This window comes from Oncorhynchus nerka, linkage group LG9b, assembly GCF_034236695.1.
Source record: "Oncorhynchus nerka isolate Pitt River linkage group LG9b, Oner_Uvic_2.0, whole genome shotgun sequence".
Classification (NCBI taxonomy): domain Eukaryota; kingdom Metazoa; phylum Chordata; class Actinopteri; order Salmoniformes; family Salmonidae; genus Oncorhynchus; species Oncorhynchus nerka.
The window spans coordinates 51790320-51807577 of NC_088424.1; the positions used below are offsets into that span (position 1 = coordinate 51790320).

Sequence of the window (17258 nt, forward strand, 5' to 3'; positions counted from 1 at the left end):
CTGAGTGGACAGGGAGCTAGTAGACTGAGTGGACAGGGAGCAGCTGAGTGGACAGGGAGCTGGTAGAATGAGTGGGTGGGGAGCTTTGAGTGGTGGAAGGGGAGCTAGTAGACTGAGTGGACAGGACTGAGTGGACGGGTAGCTAGTAGACTGAGTGGAGAAAAGTAGACTGAGTGACAGGGAGCTACAGACTGAGGGGCAGGAGCTAGTAGACTGGACAGGGAGCTAGTAGACTGAGTGGACTGAGGGGAGCTAGTAGACTGAGTGGAAGGGAGCTAGCTGAGTGGAAGGGAGCTAGTAGACTGAGTGGAAGGGGAGCTAGACTGAGTGGAAGGGGAGCTAGTAGACTGAGGACAGGGGAGCTAGTAGACTGAGTGGAACTAGACTGAGTACAGGAGCTAGTAGACTGAGTGGACAGGGAGCTAGTAGACTGAGTGGACTGAGGGACAGGGAGCTAGTAGACTGAGTGGAAGGAGCTAGTAGACTGAGCTAAGACTGGTGGACAGGGGAGCTAGTAGACTGAGTGGATTAGACTGAGTGGACAGGGAGCTAGTAGACTGTGGACAGGGAGCTAGTAGACTGAGTGGACAGGTTACAGGGAGATAGTAGACTGAGTGGACGGGGAGCTAGTAGACTGAGGGAGGGGAGCTAGTAGACTGAGTGGACAGGACTGGAGGGCAGGGAGCTAGTAGACTGAGTGGACAGGGAGCTAGTAGTCTCTGGAGGGGCAGGGGATAGTAGACTGAGTGGACAGACTGAGTGGACCTAGACTGAGACAGGGAGATAGTGGTGGACAGGGAGATAGTAGCTAGTAGACTGAGTGGGCAGGGAGCTAGTAGACTGAGTGGAAAGCTAGTAGACTGAGTGGGCAGGGATCTGAGTAGACTGAGTGGACAGCTAGTAGACTGAGTGGACAGGGAGCTAGTAGACTGAGTGGACTGGGAGCTAGTAGACTGAGTGGGCGGGGAGCTGTAGACTGAGTGGACGGGGAGCTAGTAGCTTAGACTGAGTGGACAGGGAGCTGTTTGAGTGGGCAGGGGAGCTAGTAGACTGAGTGGACGACTGAGTGGACAGGGAGCTAGTAGACTGAGTGGAGCAGCTAGTAGACTGAGTGGAGTGGAAGGGAGCTAGTAGACTGAGTGGACAGGGAGCTAGTAGACTGAGTGGACAGGGAGTAGACTAGTAGACTGAGTGGACAGGGAGCTAGTAGACTGGACAGGAGCTAGTAGACTGAGTGGACTGAGGGAGAGTAGACTGAGTGGACAGGGAGCTAGTAGACTGAGTGGACAGGGAGCTAGTAGACTGAGTGGACAGGGAGCTAGTAGACTGAGTGGACAGGGGAGCTAGTAGACTGAGTGGACTAGTAGACTGAGCTAGTAGACTGAGTGGACTAGACTGAGTGGACAGGGATAGTAGACTAGTAGACTGAGTGGACAGGGAGCTAGTAGACTGAGTGGACGGGAGCTAGTAGACTGAGTGGACGGGGAGCTAGTAGAACTAGTAGACTGAGTGGACAGGGAGCTAGTAGACTGAGTGGACAGGGAGCTAGTAGACTGAGTGGACAGGGAGCTAGTAGACTGAGTGGACAGGGAGCTAGTAGACTGAGTGGAAGGGGAGCTAGTAGACTGAGTGGACAGGGAGCTAGTAGACTGAGTGGACAGGGAGCTAGTAGACTGAGTGGACAGGGAGATAGTAGTAGACTGAGTGGACAGGGAGCTAGTAGACTGAGTGGACAGGGAGATAGTAGACTGAGTGGACAGGAGATAGTAGACTGAGTGGACAGGGAGCTGGTAGACTGAGTGGAAGGGAGCAGTAGACTGATGGACAGGAGATAGTAGACTGAGTGGACAGGGAGCTAGTAGACTGAGTGGACAGGAGCTAGTAGCTAGTAGACTGAGTGGACAGGGAGCTAGTAGACTGAGTGGGCAGGGAGCTAGTAGACTAGTAGACTGAGTGGACAGGGAGCTAGTAGACTGAGTGGACAGGGAGCTAGTAGACTGAGTGGACAGGGAGCTAGTAGACTGAGTGGACAGGGAGCTAGTAGACTGAGTGGACAGGGGCTAGTAGCTAGTAGACTGAGTGGACAGGGAGCTAGTAGACTGAGTGGACAGGGAGCTAGTAGACTGAGTGGGCAGGGACCAGGGAGCTAGTAGACTGAGTGGAAGGGAGCTAGTAGACTGAGTGGACAGGGAGCTAGTAGACTGAGTGGACAGGGAGCTAGTAGACTGAGGGACAGGGAGCTTAGACTTCTAGTAGACTGAGTGGACAGGGAGCTAGTAGACTGAGTGGACAGGGGAGCTAGTAGACTGAGTGGACAGGGAGCTAGTAGACTGAGTGGACAGGGAGCTGAGTGGACAGGAGCTAGTAGACTGAGTGGAAGGGGAGCTAGTAGACTGAGTGGAAGGGAGCTAGTAGACTGAGTGGACAGGGAGCTAGTAGACTGAGTGGACAGGGAGCTAGTAGACTGAGTGGAAGGGGAGCTAGTAGACTGAGTGGACAGGGAGCTGGACTGAGTGGACAGGGAGCTAGTAGACTGAGTGGGAGACTGAGTGGACAGGAGAGTGGACAGGGAGATAGTAGACTGTGGAGGGAGATACTGAGTGGACAGGGAGATAGTAGACTGAGTGGGCAGGGAGATAGTAGACTGAGTGGACAGGGAGCTGGTAGACTGAGTGGGCAGGGATCTAGTAGACTGAGTGGACAGGGAGCTAGTAGACTGAGTGGACAGAGAGCTAGTAGACTGAGTGGACAGGGAGCTAGTAGACTGAGTGGGCAGGGAGCTAGTAGACTGAGTGGACAGGGAGCTAGTAGACTGAGTGGACAGGGAGCTAGTAGACTGAGTGGACGGGGAGCTAGTAGACTGAGTGGACAGGGAGCTAGTAGACTGAGTGGACAGGGAGCTAGTAGACTGAGTGGGCAGGGAGCTAGTAGACTGAGTGGACAGGGAGCTAGTAGACTGAGTGGACAGGGAGCTAGTAGACTGAGTGGAGGGGAGCTAGTAGACTGAGTGGAGTAGTAGGAGACTGAGTGGACAGGGAGCTAGTAGAGACTGAGTGGACAGGGAGCTAGTAGACTGAGTGGACAGGGAGCTAGTAGACTGAGTGGACAGGGAGCTAGTAGACTGAGTGGACAGGGAGCTAGTAGACTGAGTGGACAGGGAGCTAGTAGACTGAGTGGAAGGGGAGCTAGTAGACTGAGTGGAAGGGGAGCTAGTAGACTGAGTGGAAGGGGAGCTAGTAGACTGAGTGGACAGGGAGCTAGTAGACTGAGTGGACAGGGAGCTAGTAGACTGAGTGGACAGGGAGCTAGTAGAGGGAGATAGTAGACTGAGTGGACAGGGAGCTAGTAGACTGAGTGGAAGGGAGCTAGTAGACTGAGTGGAAGGGAGCTAGTAGACTGAGTGGAAGGGGAGCTAGTAGACTGAGTGGAAGGGAGCTAGTAGACTGAGTGGACAGGGAGCTAGTAGACTGAGTGGACAGGGAGCTAGTAGACTGAGTGGGCAGGGAGATAGTAGACTGAGTGGACAGGGAGATAGTAGACTGAGTGGACAGGAGCTAGTAGACTGAGTGGACAGCTAGTAGACTGAGTGGACGGGGAGCTAGTAGACTGAGTGGACAGGGAGCTAGTAGACTGAGTGGACAGGGAGCTAGTAGACTGAGTGGGCAGGGAGCTAGTAGACTGAGTGGACAGGGAGCTAGTAGACTGAGTGGACGGGGAGCTAGTAGACTGAGTGGGCGGGGAGCTAGTAGACTGAGTGGGCAGGTAGCTAGTAGACTGAGTGGACAGGGAGCTAGTAGACTGAGTGGACAGGGAGCTAGTAGACTGAGTGGACGGGGAGCTAGTAGACTGAGTGGACGGGGAGCTGGTAGAATGAGTGGGTGGGGAGCTAGTAGACTGAGTGGAAAGGGAGCTGGTAGAATGAGTGGACAGGGAGCTAGTAGACTGAGTGGACAGGGAGCTAGTAGACTGAGTGGACAGGTAGCTAGTAGACTGAGTGGAAGGGGAGCTAGTAGACTGAGTGGACAGGGAGCTAGTAGACTGAGTGGACAGGGAGCTAGTAGACTGAGTGGACAGGGAGCTAGTAGACTGAGTGGGCAGGGAGATAGTAGACTGAGTGGACAGGGAGATAGTAGACTGAGTGGACAGGGAGCTAGTAGACTGAGTGGACGGGGAGCTAGTAGACTGAGTGGACAGGGAGCTAGTAGACTGAGTGGACAGGGAGCTAGTAGACTGAGTGGGCAGGGAGCTAGTAGACTGAGTGGACAGGGAGCTAGTAGACTGAGTGGACGGGGAGCTAGTAGACTGAGTGGGCGGGGAGCTAGTAGACTGAGTGGGCAGGGAGCTAGTAGACTGAGTGGGCAGGTAGCTAGCTGAGTGGAGGGAGCTAGTAGACTGAGTGGACAGGGAGCTAGTAGACTGGTGGAAGGGGAGCTAGTAGACTGAGTGGAAGGGGAGCTAGTAGACTGAGTGGAAGGGGAGCTGTAGACTGGTGGACAGGGAGCTAGGACTGAGCTAGTAGACTGAGTAGACAGGGAGCTAGTAGACTGAGTAGACTGAGTAGACTGACAGGGAGCTAGTAGACTGAGTGGAAGGGGAGCTAGTAGACTGAGTGGAAGGGGAGCTAGTAGACTGAGTGGAAGGGGAGCTAGTAGACTGAGTGGACAGGGAGCTAGTAGACTGAGTGGACAGGGAGCTAGTAGACTGAGTGGGCAGGGAGATAGTAGACTGAGTGGACAGGGAGATAGTAGACTGAGTGGACAGGGAGCTAGTAGACTGAGTGGACGGGGAGCTAGTAGACTGAGTGGACGGGGAGCTAGTAGACTGAGTGGACGGGAGGGTAGCTAGTAGACTGAGTGGAAAGGGAGCTGGTAGAATGGACAGGGAGCTAGTAGACTGAGTGGTCAGGGAGCTGTAGACTGGTGGACAGGGAGCTAGTAGACTGAGTGGACGGGGAGCTAGTAGACTGAGTCGGGGAGCTAGTAGACTGAGTGGACGCTAGTAGACTGAGTGGACAGGGAGCTAGTAGACTGAGTGGACGGGGAGCTAGTAGACTGAGTGGACAGGGAGCTAGTAGACTGAGTGGACAGGGAGCTAGTATACTGAGTGGACAGGGAGCTAGTAGACTGAGTGGACAGGGAGCTAGTAGACTGAGTGGACAGGGAGCTAGTAGACTGAGTGGACAGGGAGCTAGTAGACTGAGTGGACAGGGAGCTAGTAGACTGTGTGGGCAGGGAGCTAGTAGACTGAGTGGAAGGGGAGCTAGTAGACTGAGTGGACAGGGAGCTAGTAGACTGAGTGGGCAGGGAGTGACGTTTGAAACAGTATTAGCGCACACCCAGCTAACTAGCTAGCTATTTCACATTGGTTACACCAGCCATTAGGCTTATAGGCTTGAAGTCATAAACAGCGCTGTGCTTGCGAAGAGCTGCTGGCAAAACACACGAAAGTGCTGTTTGAATGAATGATTACGGGCCTGTTGCTGCTCAGTCAGACTGCTCTATCAAATCAGACTAAATTATAACATAATAACACACAGAAATACGAGCCTTTGGTCATTATGGTCGAATCCGGAAACTATCATTTCGAAAAAACAAAACGTTTATTATTTCAGTGAAATACGGAACCGTTCGGTATTTTATCTAACGGGTGGCATCCCTAAGTCTAAATATTCCTCTTACATTGCACAACCTGTTTGACATGAGGAAGTGTTTGACATGAGGAAGTGTTTGACATGAGGAAGTGTTTGACATGAGAAATTGTTTGACATGAGGTTTGACATGAGGAAGTGTTTGACACGAGGAAGTGTTTGACACGAGAAAGTGTTTGACACGAGAAAGTGTTTGACACGAGAAAGTGTTTGACACGAGAAAGTGTTTGACACGAGGAAGTGTTTGACACGAGGAAGTGTTTGACACGAGGAAGTGTTTGACACGAGAAAGTGTTTGACACGAGGAAGTGTTTGACACGAGGAAGTGTTTGACACGAGGAAGTGTCTGACACGAGAAAGTGTTTGACACGAGGAAGTGTTTGACACGAGGAAGTGTTTGACACGAGGAAGTGTTTGACACGAGAAAGTGTTTGACACGAGGAAGTGTTTGACACGAGAAAGTGTTTGACACGAGGAAGTGTTTGACACGAGGAAGTGTTTGACACGAGGAAGTGTTTGACACGAGGAAGTGTTTGACACGAGAAAGTGTTTGACACGAGGAAGTGTTTGACACGAAAGTGTTTGACACACACGAGTGTTTGAAGTGTTTGACACGAGGAAGTGTTTGACACGAGGAAGTGTTTGACACGAGGAAGTGTTTGACACGAGGAAGTGTTTGACACGAGGAAGTGTTTGACACGAGGAAGTGTTTGACACAAGGATGTGTTTGACACGAGGAAGTGTTTGACACGAGGAAGGGGACAACCAACTTTATGATGAAATGTGATCAACAGTCATGTTTCTTATTTGATCTGGTTTCATCCAAATATCATCAAATTTCATGAAAAACTGTTCAGGACCTTTAAGGGTGGGAGTTACTAGCAGAAAAATGTATGTTTGGTATCAATAATCAGTTATCTTGGATTGGATATAATTATGTTATAAATATGATTCCATTGCAGGTTCTTCCTCACTGAGAAACAACAGTTGGTGTTTGAAAATGTAGCCCTTTACTGCGACCAGTTTACCAACTTTATACCAATGTCCTTTGTGTTGGGTAAGTCAACTTTATACCAATGTCCTTTGTGCTGGGTAAGTCAACTTTATACCAATGTCCTTTGTGCTGGGTAAGTCAACGTTATACCAATGTCCTTTGTGTTGGGTAAGTCAACGTTATACCAATGTCCTTTGTGTTGGGTAAGTCAACTTTATACCAATGTCCTTTGTGCTGGGTAAGTCAACTTCATACCAATGTCCTTTGTGCTGGGTAAGTCAACGTTATACCAATGTCCTTTGTGTTGGGTAAGTCAACGTTATACCAATGTCCTTTGTGTTGGGTAAGTCAACTTTATACCAATGTCCTTTGTGTTGGGTAAGTCAACTTTATACCCATGTCCTTTGTGTTGGGTAAGTCAACTTTATACCCATGTCCTTTGTGCTGGGTAAGTCAAAATCTATGAGGTGGGATATGTAATGCTTTATTGTACAGATGTAGGATGTTAATGTGATCACCCTGTTGCAGGAGAACTTTCCGGCAATGCTGTCACGAGTGTTAAATGAAATGATATTTGAATTTACTCTGCCGATTGTCCGTGGTGTTGGTCCTTTGGTGGGTTGAAATACGAGACAAAATATCCACAGACAAGTATCATTAAACTGATTTCATGATGCTGGGTATCACAGCACCCTCTGATTCATCCGTCCTCATGATGCTGGGTGTCACAGCACCCTCTGATTCATCCGTCCTCATGATGCTGGGTATCACAGCACCCTCTGATTCATCCATCCTCATGATGCTGGGTATCACAGCACCCTCTGATTCATCCATCCTCATGATGCTGGGTGTCACAGTACCCTCTGATTCATCCATCCTCATGATGCTGGGTGTCACAGTACCCTCTGATTCATCCGTCCTCATGATGCTGGGTGTCACAGCACCCTCTGATTCATCCGTCCTCATGATGCTGGGTGTCACAGTACCCTCTGATTCATCCGTCCTCATGATGCTGGGTGTCACAGTACCCTCTGATTCATCAGCCCTCATGATGCTGAGTACCACAGTACTGTCGTGTCTTTGGCTATGCCGGATTAAGCGATATGACATGTTATTCTATAAAATCCTTTCCCTGTAATTAATTTGACCTGATTGAGCTAATCATGTAAATGTAATTAACTAGAGAGTCGGGCACCACAAAAAAGTGTTTATAGAGCTGTTATCTTCTGAATAAACTCTTAAAGATCTGGTAATATTTGACATCAATAGCAGTCAATATTAATCGTTACCTTAATTCAGTCTCATCTGAAAGTTGTAAATGCTTGGTTATCTTCACGAACCCTGGCTAACAAGTTGAATCAGCAATACAAAATTGGGTTTAATTATTTATTTACTAAATACCTAACTAATCACACAGAATTACATAAACACAGAATGCAAATGATGTCATACAGAAAACGTCCCTGGTGGACGGAGCAGACATGACGGCTGGCTACACAAAGGGAAGGGGGCTGGGTTTGAGTGAAAGAGAGGGAAGACTGAGGAACAAAGGGAAGGGGGTTGTGTTTGAGGGAAAGAGCGGGAAGACTGAGGAACAAAGGGAAGGGGCGGGGTTTGAGGGAAAGAGCGGGAAGACTGAGGAACAAAGGGAGAAGCCATGCTATCGTAAATACAGTATCTTATGCATTCATTCAGCTATGCTATCGTAAATACAGTATCTTATGCATTCTAAATTACCGCCCATTTGGAAAAAGGAAAATGCAATAAATATTTACTCTGAGCTGCGCTTTGGTAGGTTGGTCGTAGATGCTGGCCGTGTTGGCCAACAGAGATCTTCCTGTCCTTGGAAGAATGTCTCTGGTGGTAAATTGGATACGTCGTCCATCCTTTCCTAGCCCACGTTTACAGTGGCCGCTGCTAACTCAACAGCTAGGAGGTATCACTTCTGTACTGAATAAGAGTTCAAAGTTCATACCAATCGCAACCAAAGCTCACGCTGAGGTTGGCTTCGTTCTGTAGTTGACATGTTAGTCCTTTTCAACGTGGGACCGCCGTCCTCACGTCCTCGGAACCGGAGGTTACATTTTCGTCAAGGGCTTATATAGTGGAGGGAGAGAAGGGTGTCCACATCAACCTACATTCTACTACAGATTTATAGATGACATTATAGGAGCCTGGCCTCATGATATCCAACTATTCACTGAATAGCATTCTCAACAGTCACCACCCATCCATCAAGGTTAAATACATAATAATAGATCCATGTGAAGTACACTTCTTGGATACTACAGTTTTCTTTAATCACACAAATCAGTCTCAAAAAACAATATTCACTAAAGTTTATTTCAAACCAACAGATACACATGCTTTACTCCACAAACACAGTTATCACCCCAAACATACATTTAGAGGCATCGTTAAATCACAAAATGATACGGTTTCATAGGATTTCCTCCTGCAAACAGGACCTGGGAAAAGCAATTCAAACACAATGTCATGCACTCAGACAGAGAGGCTACTCCAAACTATATCTCAGAACCATAAATAACCTTGGTGGTCCTCTCTCCCATTCAACCTACACACTCACATAACACAAGTCTGTCCATCACTCTTTCTGACCCCAACCGTCATTATAGAGGTTCTAGAAGCACTGCCAAATCCCCCCCCCCCCCCCCAACCCTAATCTTAACCCTGACCCTGACCTTAACCCTGACCCCAACCTTCATTATAGAGGGTCTGGAGGCACTGCCAAATCCCCCTCTGACCTGAACCCTGACCCTAACCTTAACCCTGACCTTAACCCTGACCCTAACCTTAACCCTGACCCTAACCTTAACCCTGACCCTAACCGCTCCTGACCCTTAACCCTTACCCTAACCCGGGTTCGTATCCTGTCCCACCCCCATCCCTAACCCCATATCCACTCCTAACCCTAACCTCACCCCCACCACGAACCCACCCCTAACCCCTCCCCTAACCTCATCCCTAACCCCCCCATCAAAAGCTGCACTGAAGTCTAACAAAACAGCTCCCACAATCTTCTTATTATCAATTTCTTTCAGCCAATCGGCAGTAATTTGTGTCAGTGCCGAGCATGTTCAGTGCCCTTCCGTATAAACATGCTGCAAGTGTGTTGTTAATTTGTTATCTGTAAAATAACTTTGTATTTTATCAAACTCCATTTTTTTTTCAAAAGTTTGCTAAGCACTTTGTAACAGTCTGATTGGTCGGCTGTTTGAACCATTAGAGGGTGCTCTGATTGGTCGGCTGTTTGAACCATTAGAGGGTGCTCTGATTGGTCGGCTGTTTGAACCATTAGATGGTGCTCTGATTGGTCGGTTGTTTGAACCATTAGAGGGTGCTCTGATTGGTCGGCTGTTTGAACCATTAGAGGGTGCTCTGATTGGTCAGCTGTTTGAACCATTAGAGGGTGCTCTGATTGGTCAGCTGTTTGAACCATTAGAGGGTGCTCTGATTGGTCGGCTGTTTGAACCATTAGAGGGTGCTCTGATTGGTCGGCTGTTTGAACCATTAGAGGGTGCTCTGATTGGTCGGCTGTTTGAACCATTAGAGGGTGCTCTGATTGGTCGGCTGTTTGAACCATTAGAGGGTGCTCTGATTGGTCGGCTGTTTGAACCATTAGAGGGTGCTCTGATTGGTCGGCTGTTTGAACCATTAGAGGGTGCTCTGATTGGTCGGTTGTTTGAACCATTAGAGGGTGCTCTGATTGGTCGGCTGTTTGAACCATTAGAGGGTGCTCTGATTGGTCGGCTGTTTGAACCATTAGAGGGTGCTCTGATTGGTCGGCTGTTTGAACCATTAGAGGGTGCTCTGATTGGTCGGCTGTTTGAACCATTAGAGGGTGCTCTGATTGGTCGGCTGTTTGAACCATTAGAGGGTGCTCTGATTGGTCGGCTGTTTGAACCATTAGAGGGTGCTCTGATTGGTCGGCTGTTTGAACCATTAGAGGGTGCTCTGCTATTCTTGGGCAGCTGAATGACCTTTGACTCCCTCCATGTCTGAGGGAACACCGTCTTCTAGGCTTAAATTGAAGATGTGGCAAACAGGAGTCACAATGTATTCCTCTACCGACCTCAGTAATGTACCGTCCAGGTTGTCGGGAACCAGGTGGTTTATCCTTATTTATAGATATCAACAAATGTTTTCACCTCTTCCACACTCACTTTGCGGAACTCAGAACTACACTCTGCTTGTCTTTCATTATTTGATCCATTATGCTAATCTGCTAATCTTGCCAACAAAAAAATAAGTTATGAAAGTGGTTGTTAATATCACAGGGTTTTGTTATGAACAAGTCATGTGCTGCAATGAAGGATGCTATGAGGACATGTTTTTGCCTGTTGAGGGAGCTGGCAATACAAGCATTTCGCTGCACCTGTAGTAAGACCTGCTAAACTATGCAGGTGACCAATAATCTTTGATTTGATGTGCATGTCATATTTTCCTGTAAGGTTTCTATGTAACCCTGGCGTTCAACCGTTGGTGGGGTCAGTACACCAGCTTCCCTCTGCCTGATAACCTGATGATGGTGGTGTCAGGGAACGTCCACGGGCTCGACGAGAGGGGCCGGCTGCTCCGACGCACCCTCATGAGATATGCTAACCTCTCCTCTGTCCTCATCCTGCGATCCATCAGCACTAGAGTACGCAGGAGGTTCCCAACCCTGGAGCAGGTGGTGGATGCAGGTGGGGAGGTGTGTGTGTGTGTGTGTGTGCGTGCGTGTGTGTGTGTCCTTTCACGTCCCATGGATAATGCATAGGCTACACATCTCTATGACTGCGTTTACACAGGCAGCCCAATTCTCATCCTTTGGGGCGGCAGCATAGCCTAGTGGTTAGAGCGTTGGACTAGTAACCGGAAGGTTGCGAGTTCAAACCCCCGAGCTGACAAGGTACAAATCTGTCGTTCTGCCCCTGAACAGGCAGTTAACCCCACTGTTCCCAGGCCGTCATTGAAAATAAGAATGTGTTCTTAACTGACTTGCCTGGTTAAATAAAGGTCAAATGTAAAAAAAATAATAATAATGTACCCAAATTATTGTCAAAAGATCTGATTGGCCAAAAGAGATGAGATTTAGGGCTGCGTGAGTTAGGCTGTATTTACAGACGGCCGTTCCTCTTATCTCCGGGTGCAGGATTTATGACATCACTGGAGCATCGCCAGCTGGACGGTCTGTACTCTGACTTCAACAAGTACTGGATGCCTCTGGCATGGTTCACTAACCTGGCATCACGGGCCAGACAGGAGGGCCGGATCAGAGACGACGTCGCTCTACGACTTCTCATGGATGTGAGTGCTTTTCTCACAATACTGAACCTGTGAATTGACCTATAAACTGTCCGAAGGAGACAACACGTCAGAGACCCCCCCCTCGTTGCTGACATGGACCCGTCTCCATCCACAGGATTTCATTTGACTGACTTTGCACATCCAGACAATAGTATAAATCCGGACCTAACGGCCAGGAGTTCTTTCTGGTCAGTTCACATGGTCAGGTGACTCTCCTGGCCCTAACTGTGAAGCCCTTTTTGTCCTCCTGTCCGTAGGAGCTGAATAACTACAGAGGAAAGTGCAGCCTGCTGTTTCATTATGACTGGATCAGTATTCCTCTGGTCTACACTCAGGTAACCCTACCCTCTGACCCCTAACCTCTAACCCCTAAACCTCTGGTCTACACTCAGGTAACCCTACCCTCTAACCCCTAAACCTCTGGTCTACACTCAGGTAACCCTACCCTTTGACCCCTAACCTCTAAACCCTAAACCTCTGGTCTACACTCAGGTAACCCTACCATCTGACCCCTAACCTCTAAACCTCTGGTCTACAATCAGATAACCCTACCCTCTGACCCCTAACCTCTAACCCCTAAACCTCTGGTCTACACTCAGGTAGCCCTACCCTCTGACCCCTAACCTCTAACCCCTAAACCTCTGGCCTACACTCAGCTAACCCTACCCTCTGACCCCTAACCGCTAACCCCTAAACCTCTGGTCTACACTCAGGTAAATGTTACAGGCCCCAAACCCCAAGACTGTTAGCCCACTGAGCTAAACTTAGGTGAGCTAAGGGAGCTAACACAAGTCGTCAGGCCTCAGCCAAGGTTACTTATCAGCCAAGGTTATTTATCAGCCAAGGTTATTTATCAGTCAAGGTTATTTATCAGTCAAGGTTATTTATCAGCCAAGGTTATTTATCAGCCAAGGTTACTTATCAGCCAAGGTTACTTATCAGCCAAGGTTACTTATCAGCCGAGGTTACTTAACAGCCAAGGTTACTTATCAGCCAAGCTTGGTTCACTTAATCACCTTTGTTACATGTAGAGGTCAGTAATGGTGAAAGTATCATCAGCTGTAAAAACTAAAGCTATTACTAGAAACTGCTGAGGCCTGTATAACACCAAACTACTGCCTGTATAACACCAAACTACTGCCTGTATAACACCAAACTACTGCCTGTATAATACCAAACTACTGCCTGTATAATACCAAACTACTGCCTGTATAACACCAAACTACTGCCTGCCTGTATAATACCAAACTACTGCCTGTATAACACCAAACTACTGCCTGTATAACACCAAACTACTGCCTGTATAACACCAAACTACTGCCTGTATAATACCAAACTACTGCCTGTATAATACCAAACTACTGCCTGTATAACACCAAACTACTGCCTGCCTGTATAATACCAAACTACTGCCTGTATAACACCAAACTACTGCCTGTATAATACCAAACTACTGCCTGTATAATACCAAACTACTGCCTGTATAATACCAAACTACTGCCTGCCTGTATAATACCAAACTACTGCCTGTATAACACCAAACTACTGCCTGTATAACACCAAACTACTGCCTGTATAATACCAAACTACTGCCTGTATAACACCAAACTACTGCCTGTATAATACCAAACTACTGCCTGTATAACACCAAACTACTGCCTGTATAACACCAAACTACTGCCTGTATAATACCAAACTACTGCCTGTATAACACCAAACTACTGCCTGTATAATACCAAACTACTGCCTGTATAACACCAAACTACTGCCTGTATAACACCAAACTACTGCCTGTATAACACCAAACTACTGCCTGTATAACACCAAACTACTGCCTGTATAATACCAAACTACTGCCTGTATAATACCAAACTACTGCCTGTATAACACCAAACTACTGCCTGTATAATACCAAACTACTGCCTGTATAACACCAAACTACTGCCTGTATAACACCAAACTACTGCCTGTATAACACCAAACTACTGCCTGTATAACACCAAACTACTGCCTGTATAATACCAAACTACTGCCTGTATAATACCAAACTACTGCCTGTATAACACCAAACTACTGCCTGTATAACACCAAACTACTGCCTGTATAATACCAAACTACTGCCTGTATAACACCAAACTACTGCCTGTATAATACCAAACTACTGCCTGTATAACACCAAACTACTGCCTGTATAACACCAAACTACTGCCTGTATAACACCAAACTACTGCCTGTATAACACCAAACTACTGCCTGTATAATACCAAACTACTGCCTGTATAACACCAAACTACTGCCTGTATAACACCAAACTACTGCCTGTATAATACCAAACTACTGCCTGTATAACACCAAACTACTGCCTGTATAACACCAAACTACTGCCTGTATAACACCAAACTACTGCCTGTATAACACCAAACTACTGCCTGTATAACACCAAACTACTGCCTGTATAACACCAAACTACTGCCTGTATAACACCAAACTACTGCCTGTATAACACCAAACTACTGCCTGTATAATACCAAACTACTGCCTGTATAATACCAAACTACTGCCTGCCTGTATAATACCAAACTACTGCCTGTATAATACCAAACTACTGCCTGTATAACACCAAACTACTGCCTGTATAACACCAAACTACTGCCTGTATAACACCAAACTACTGCCTGTATAATACCAAACTACTGCCTGTATAATACCAAACTACTGCCTGTATAACACCAAACTACTGCCTGTATAACACCAAACTACTGCCTGTATAATACCAAACTACTGCCTGTATAATACCAAACTACTGCCTGTATAATACCAAACTACTGCCTGTATAATACCAAACTACTGCCTGTATAATACCAAACTACTGCCTGCCTGTATAACACCAAACTACTGCCTGCCTGTATAACACCAAACTACTGCCTGTATAACACCAAACTACTGCCTGTATAACACCAAACTACTGCCTGTATAACACCAAACTACTGCCTGTATAACACCAAACTACTGCCTGTATAACACCAAACTACTGCCTGTATAACACCAAACTACTGCCTGTATAATACCAAACTACTGCCTGTATAATACCAAACTACTGCCTGCCTGTATAATACCAAACTACTGCCTGTATAATACCAAACTACTGCCTGTATAACACCAAACTACTGCCTGTATAACACCAAACTACTGCCTGTATAACACCAAACTACTGCCTGTATAATACCAAACTACTGCCTGTATAACACCAAACTACTGCCTGTATAACACCAAACTACTGCCTGTATAATACCAAACTACTGCCTGTATAATACCAAACTACTGCCTGTATAATACCAAACTACTGCCTGTATAATACCAAACTACTGCCTGTATAATACCAAACTACTGCCTGTATAACACCAAACTACTGCCTGTATAACACCAAACTACTGCCTGTATAACACCAAACTACTGCCTGTATAACACCAAGCTACTGCCTGTATAACACCAAACTACTGCCTGTATAACACCAAACTACTGCCTGTATAACACCAAACTACTGCCTGTATAACACCAAACTACTGCCTGTATAACACCAAACTACTGCCTGTATAATACCAAACTACTGCCTGTATAATACCAAACTACTGCCTGCCTGTATAATACCAAACTACTGCCTGTATAATACCAAACTACTGCCTGTATAACACCAAACTACTGCCTGTATAACACCAAACTACTGCCTGTATAATACCAAACTACTGCCTGTATAATACCAAACTACTGCCTGTATAACACCAAACTACTGCCTGTATAACACCAAACTACTGCCTGTATAATACCAAACTACTGCCTGTATAATACCAAACTACTGCCTGTATAACACCAAACTACTGCCTGTATAACACCAAACTACTGCCTGTATAATACCAAACTACTGCCTGTATAACACCAAACTACTGCCTGTATAATACCAAACTACTGCCTGTATAACACCAAACTACTGCCTGTATAACACCAAACTACTGCCTGTATAATACCAAACTACTGCCTGTATAACACCAAACTACTGCCTGTATAATACCAAACTACTGCCTGTATAACACCAAACTACTGCCTGTATAACACCAAACTACTGCCTGTATAACACCAAACTACTGCCTGTATAACACCAAACTACTGCCTGTATAACACCAAACTACTGCCTGTATAATACCAAACTACTGCCTGTATAATACCAAACTACTGCCTGTATAACACCAAACTACTGCCTGTATAATACCAAACTACTGCCTGTATAACACCAAACTACTGCCTGTATAACACCAAACTACTGCCTGTATAACACCAAACTACTGCCTGTATAACACCAAACTACTGCCTGTATAACACCAAACTACTGCCTGTATAACACCAAACTACTGCCTGTATAACACCAAACTACTGCCTGTATAACACCAAACTACTGCCTGTATAACACCAAACTACTGCCTGTATAATACCAAACTACTGCCTGTATAATACCAAACTACTGCCTGCCTACTGTATAATACCAAACTACTGCCTGTATAATACCAAACTACTGCCTGTATAACACCAAACTACTGCCTGTATAACACCAAACTACTGCCTGTATAACACCAAACTACTGCCTGTATAATACCAAACTACTGCCTGTATAATACCAAACTACTGCCTGTATAACACCAAACTACTGCCTGTATAACACCAAACTACTGCCTGTATAATACCAAACTACTGCCTGTATAATACCAAACTACTGCCTGTATAATACCAAACTACTGCCTGTATAATACCAAACTACTGCCTGCCTGTATAACACCAAACTACTGCCTGCCTGTATAACACCAAACTACTGCCTGTATAACACCAAACTACTGCCTGTATAACACCAAACTACTGCCTGTATAACACCAAACTACTGCCTGTATAACACCAAACTACTGCCTGTATAACACCAAACTACTGCCTGTATAATACCAAACTACTGCCTGTATAATACCAAACTACTGCCTGCCTGTATAATACCAAACTACTGCCTGTATAATACCAAACTACTGCCTGTATAACACCAAACTACTGCCTGTATAACACCAAACTACTGCCTGTATAATACCAAACTACTGCCTGTATAACACCAAACTACTGCCTGTATAACACCAAACTACTGCCTGTATAATACCAAACTACTGCCTGTATAATACCAAACTACTGCCTGTATAATACCAAACTACTGCCTGTATAATACCAAACTACTGCCTGTATAATACCAAACTACTGCCTGCCTGTATAACACCAAACTAC

At 46.5% G+C, this 17258-nt stretch overlaps 1 protein-coding gene across 2 annotated transcripts in view; it reads left to right on the forward strand.

The window, feature by feature from the left end:
- best4 (bestrophin 4) overlaps nucleotides 1–17258 on the forward strand; it is a 44902-nt gene that overhangs the window by 1771 nt on the left and 25873 nt on the right. The window contains exons 3-6 of one of the 2 annotated variants that reach the window (XM_065013835.1): nucleotides 6610–6704; nucleotides 11114–11347; nucleotides 11797–11951; nucleotides 12209–12286. In XM_065013835.1, the coding sequence (XP_064869907.1) occupies nucleotides 6610–6704; nucleotides 11114–11347; nucleotides 11797–11951; nucleotides 12209–12286 (562 nt within the window). The other variant, XM_065013834.1, reaches the window with a different exon arrangement.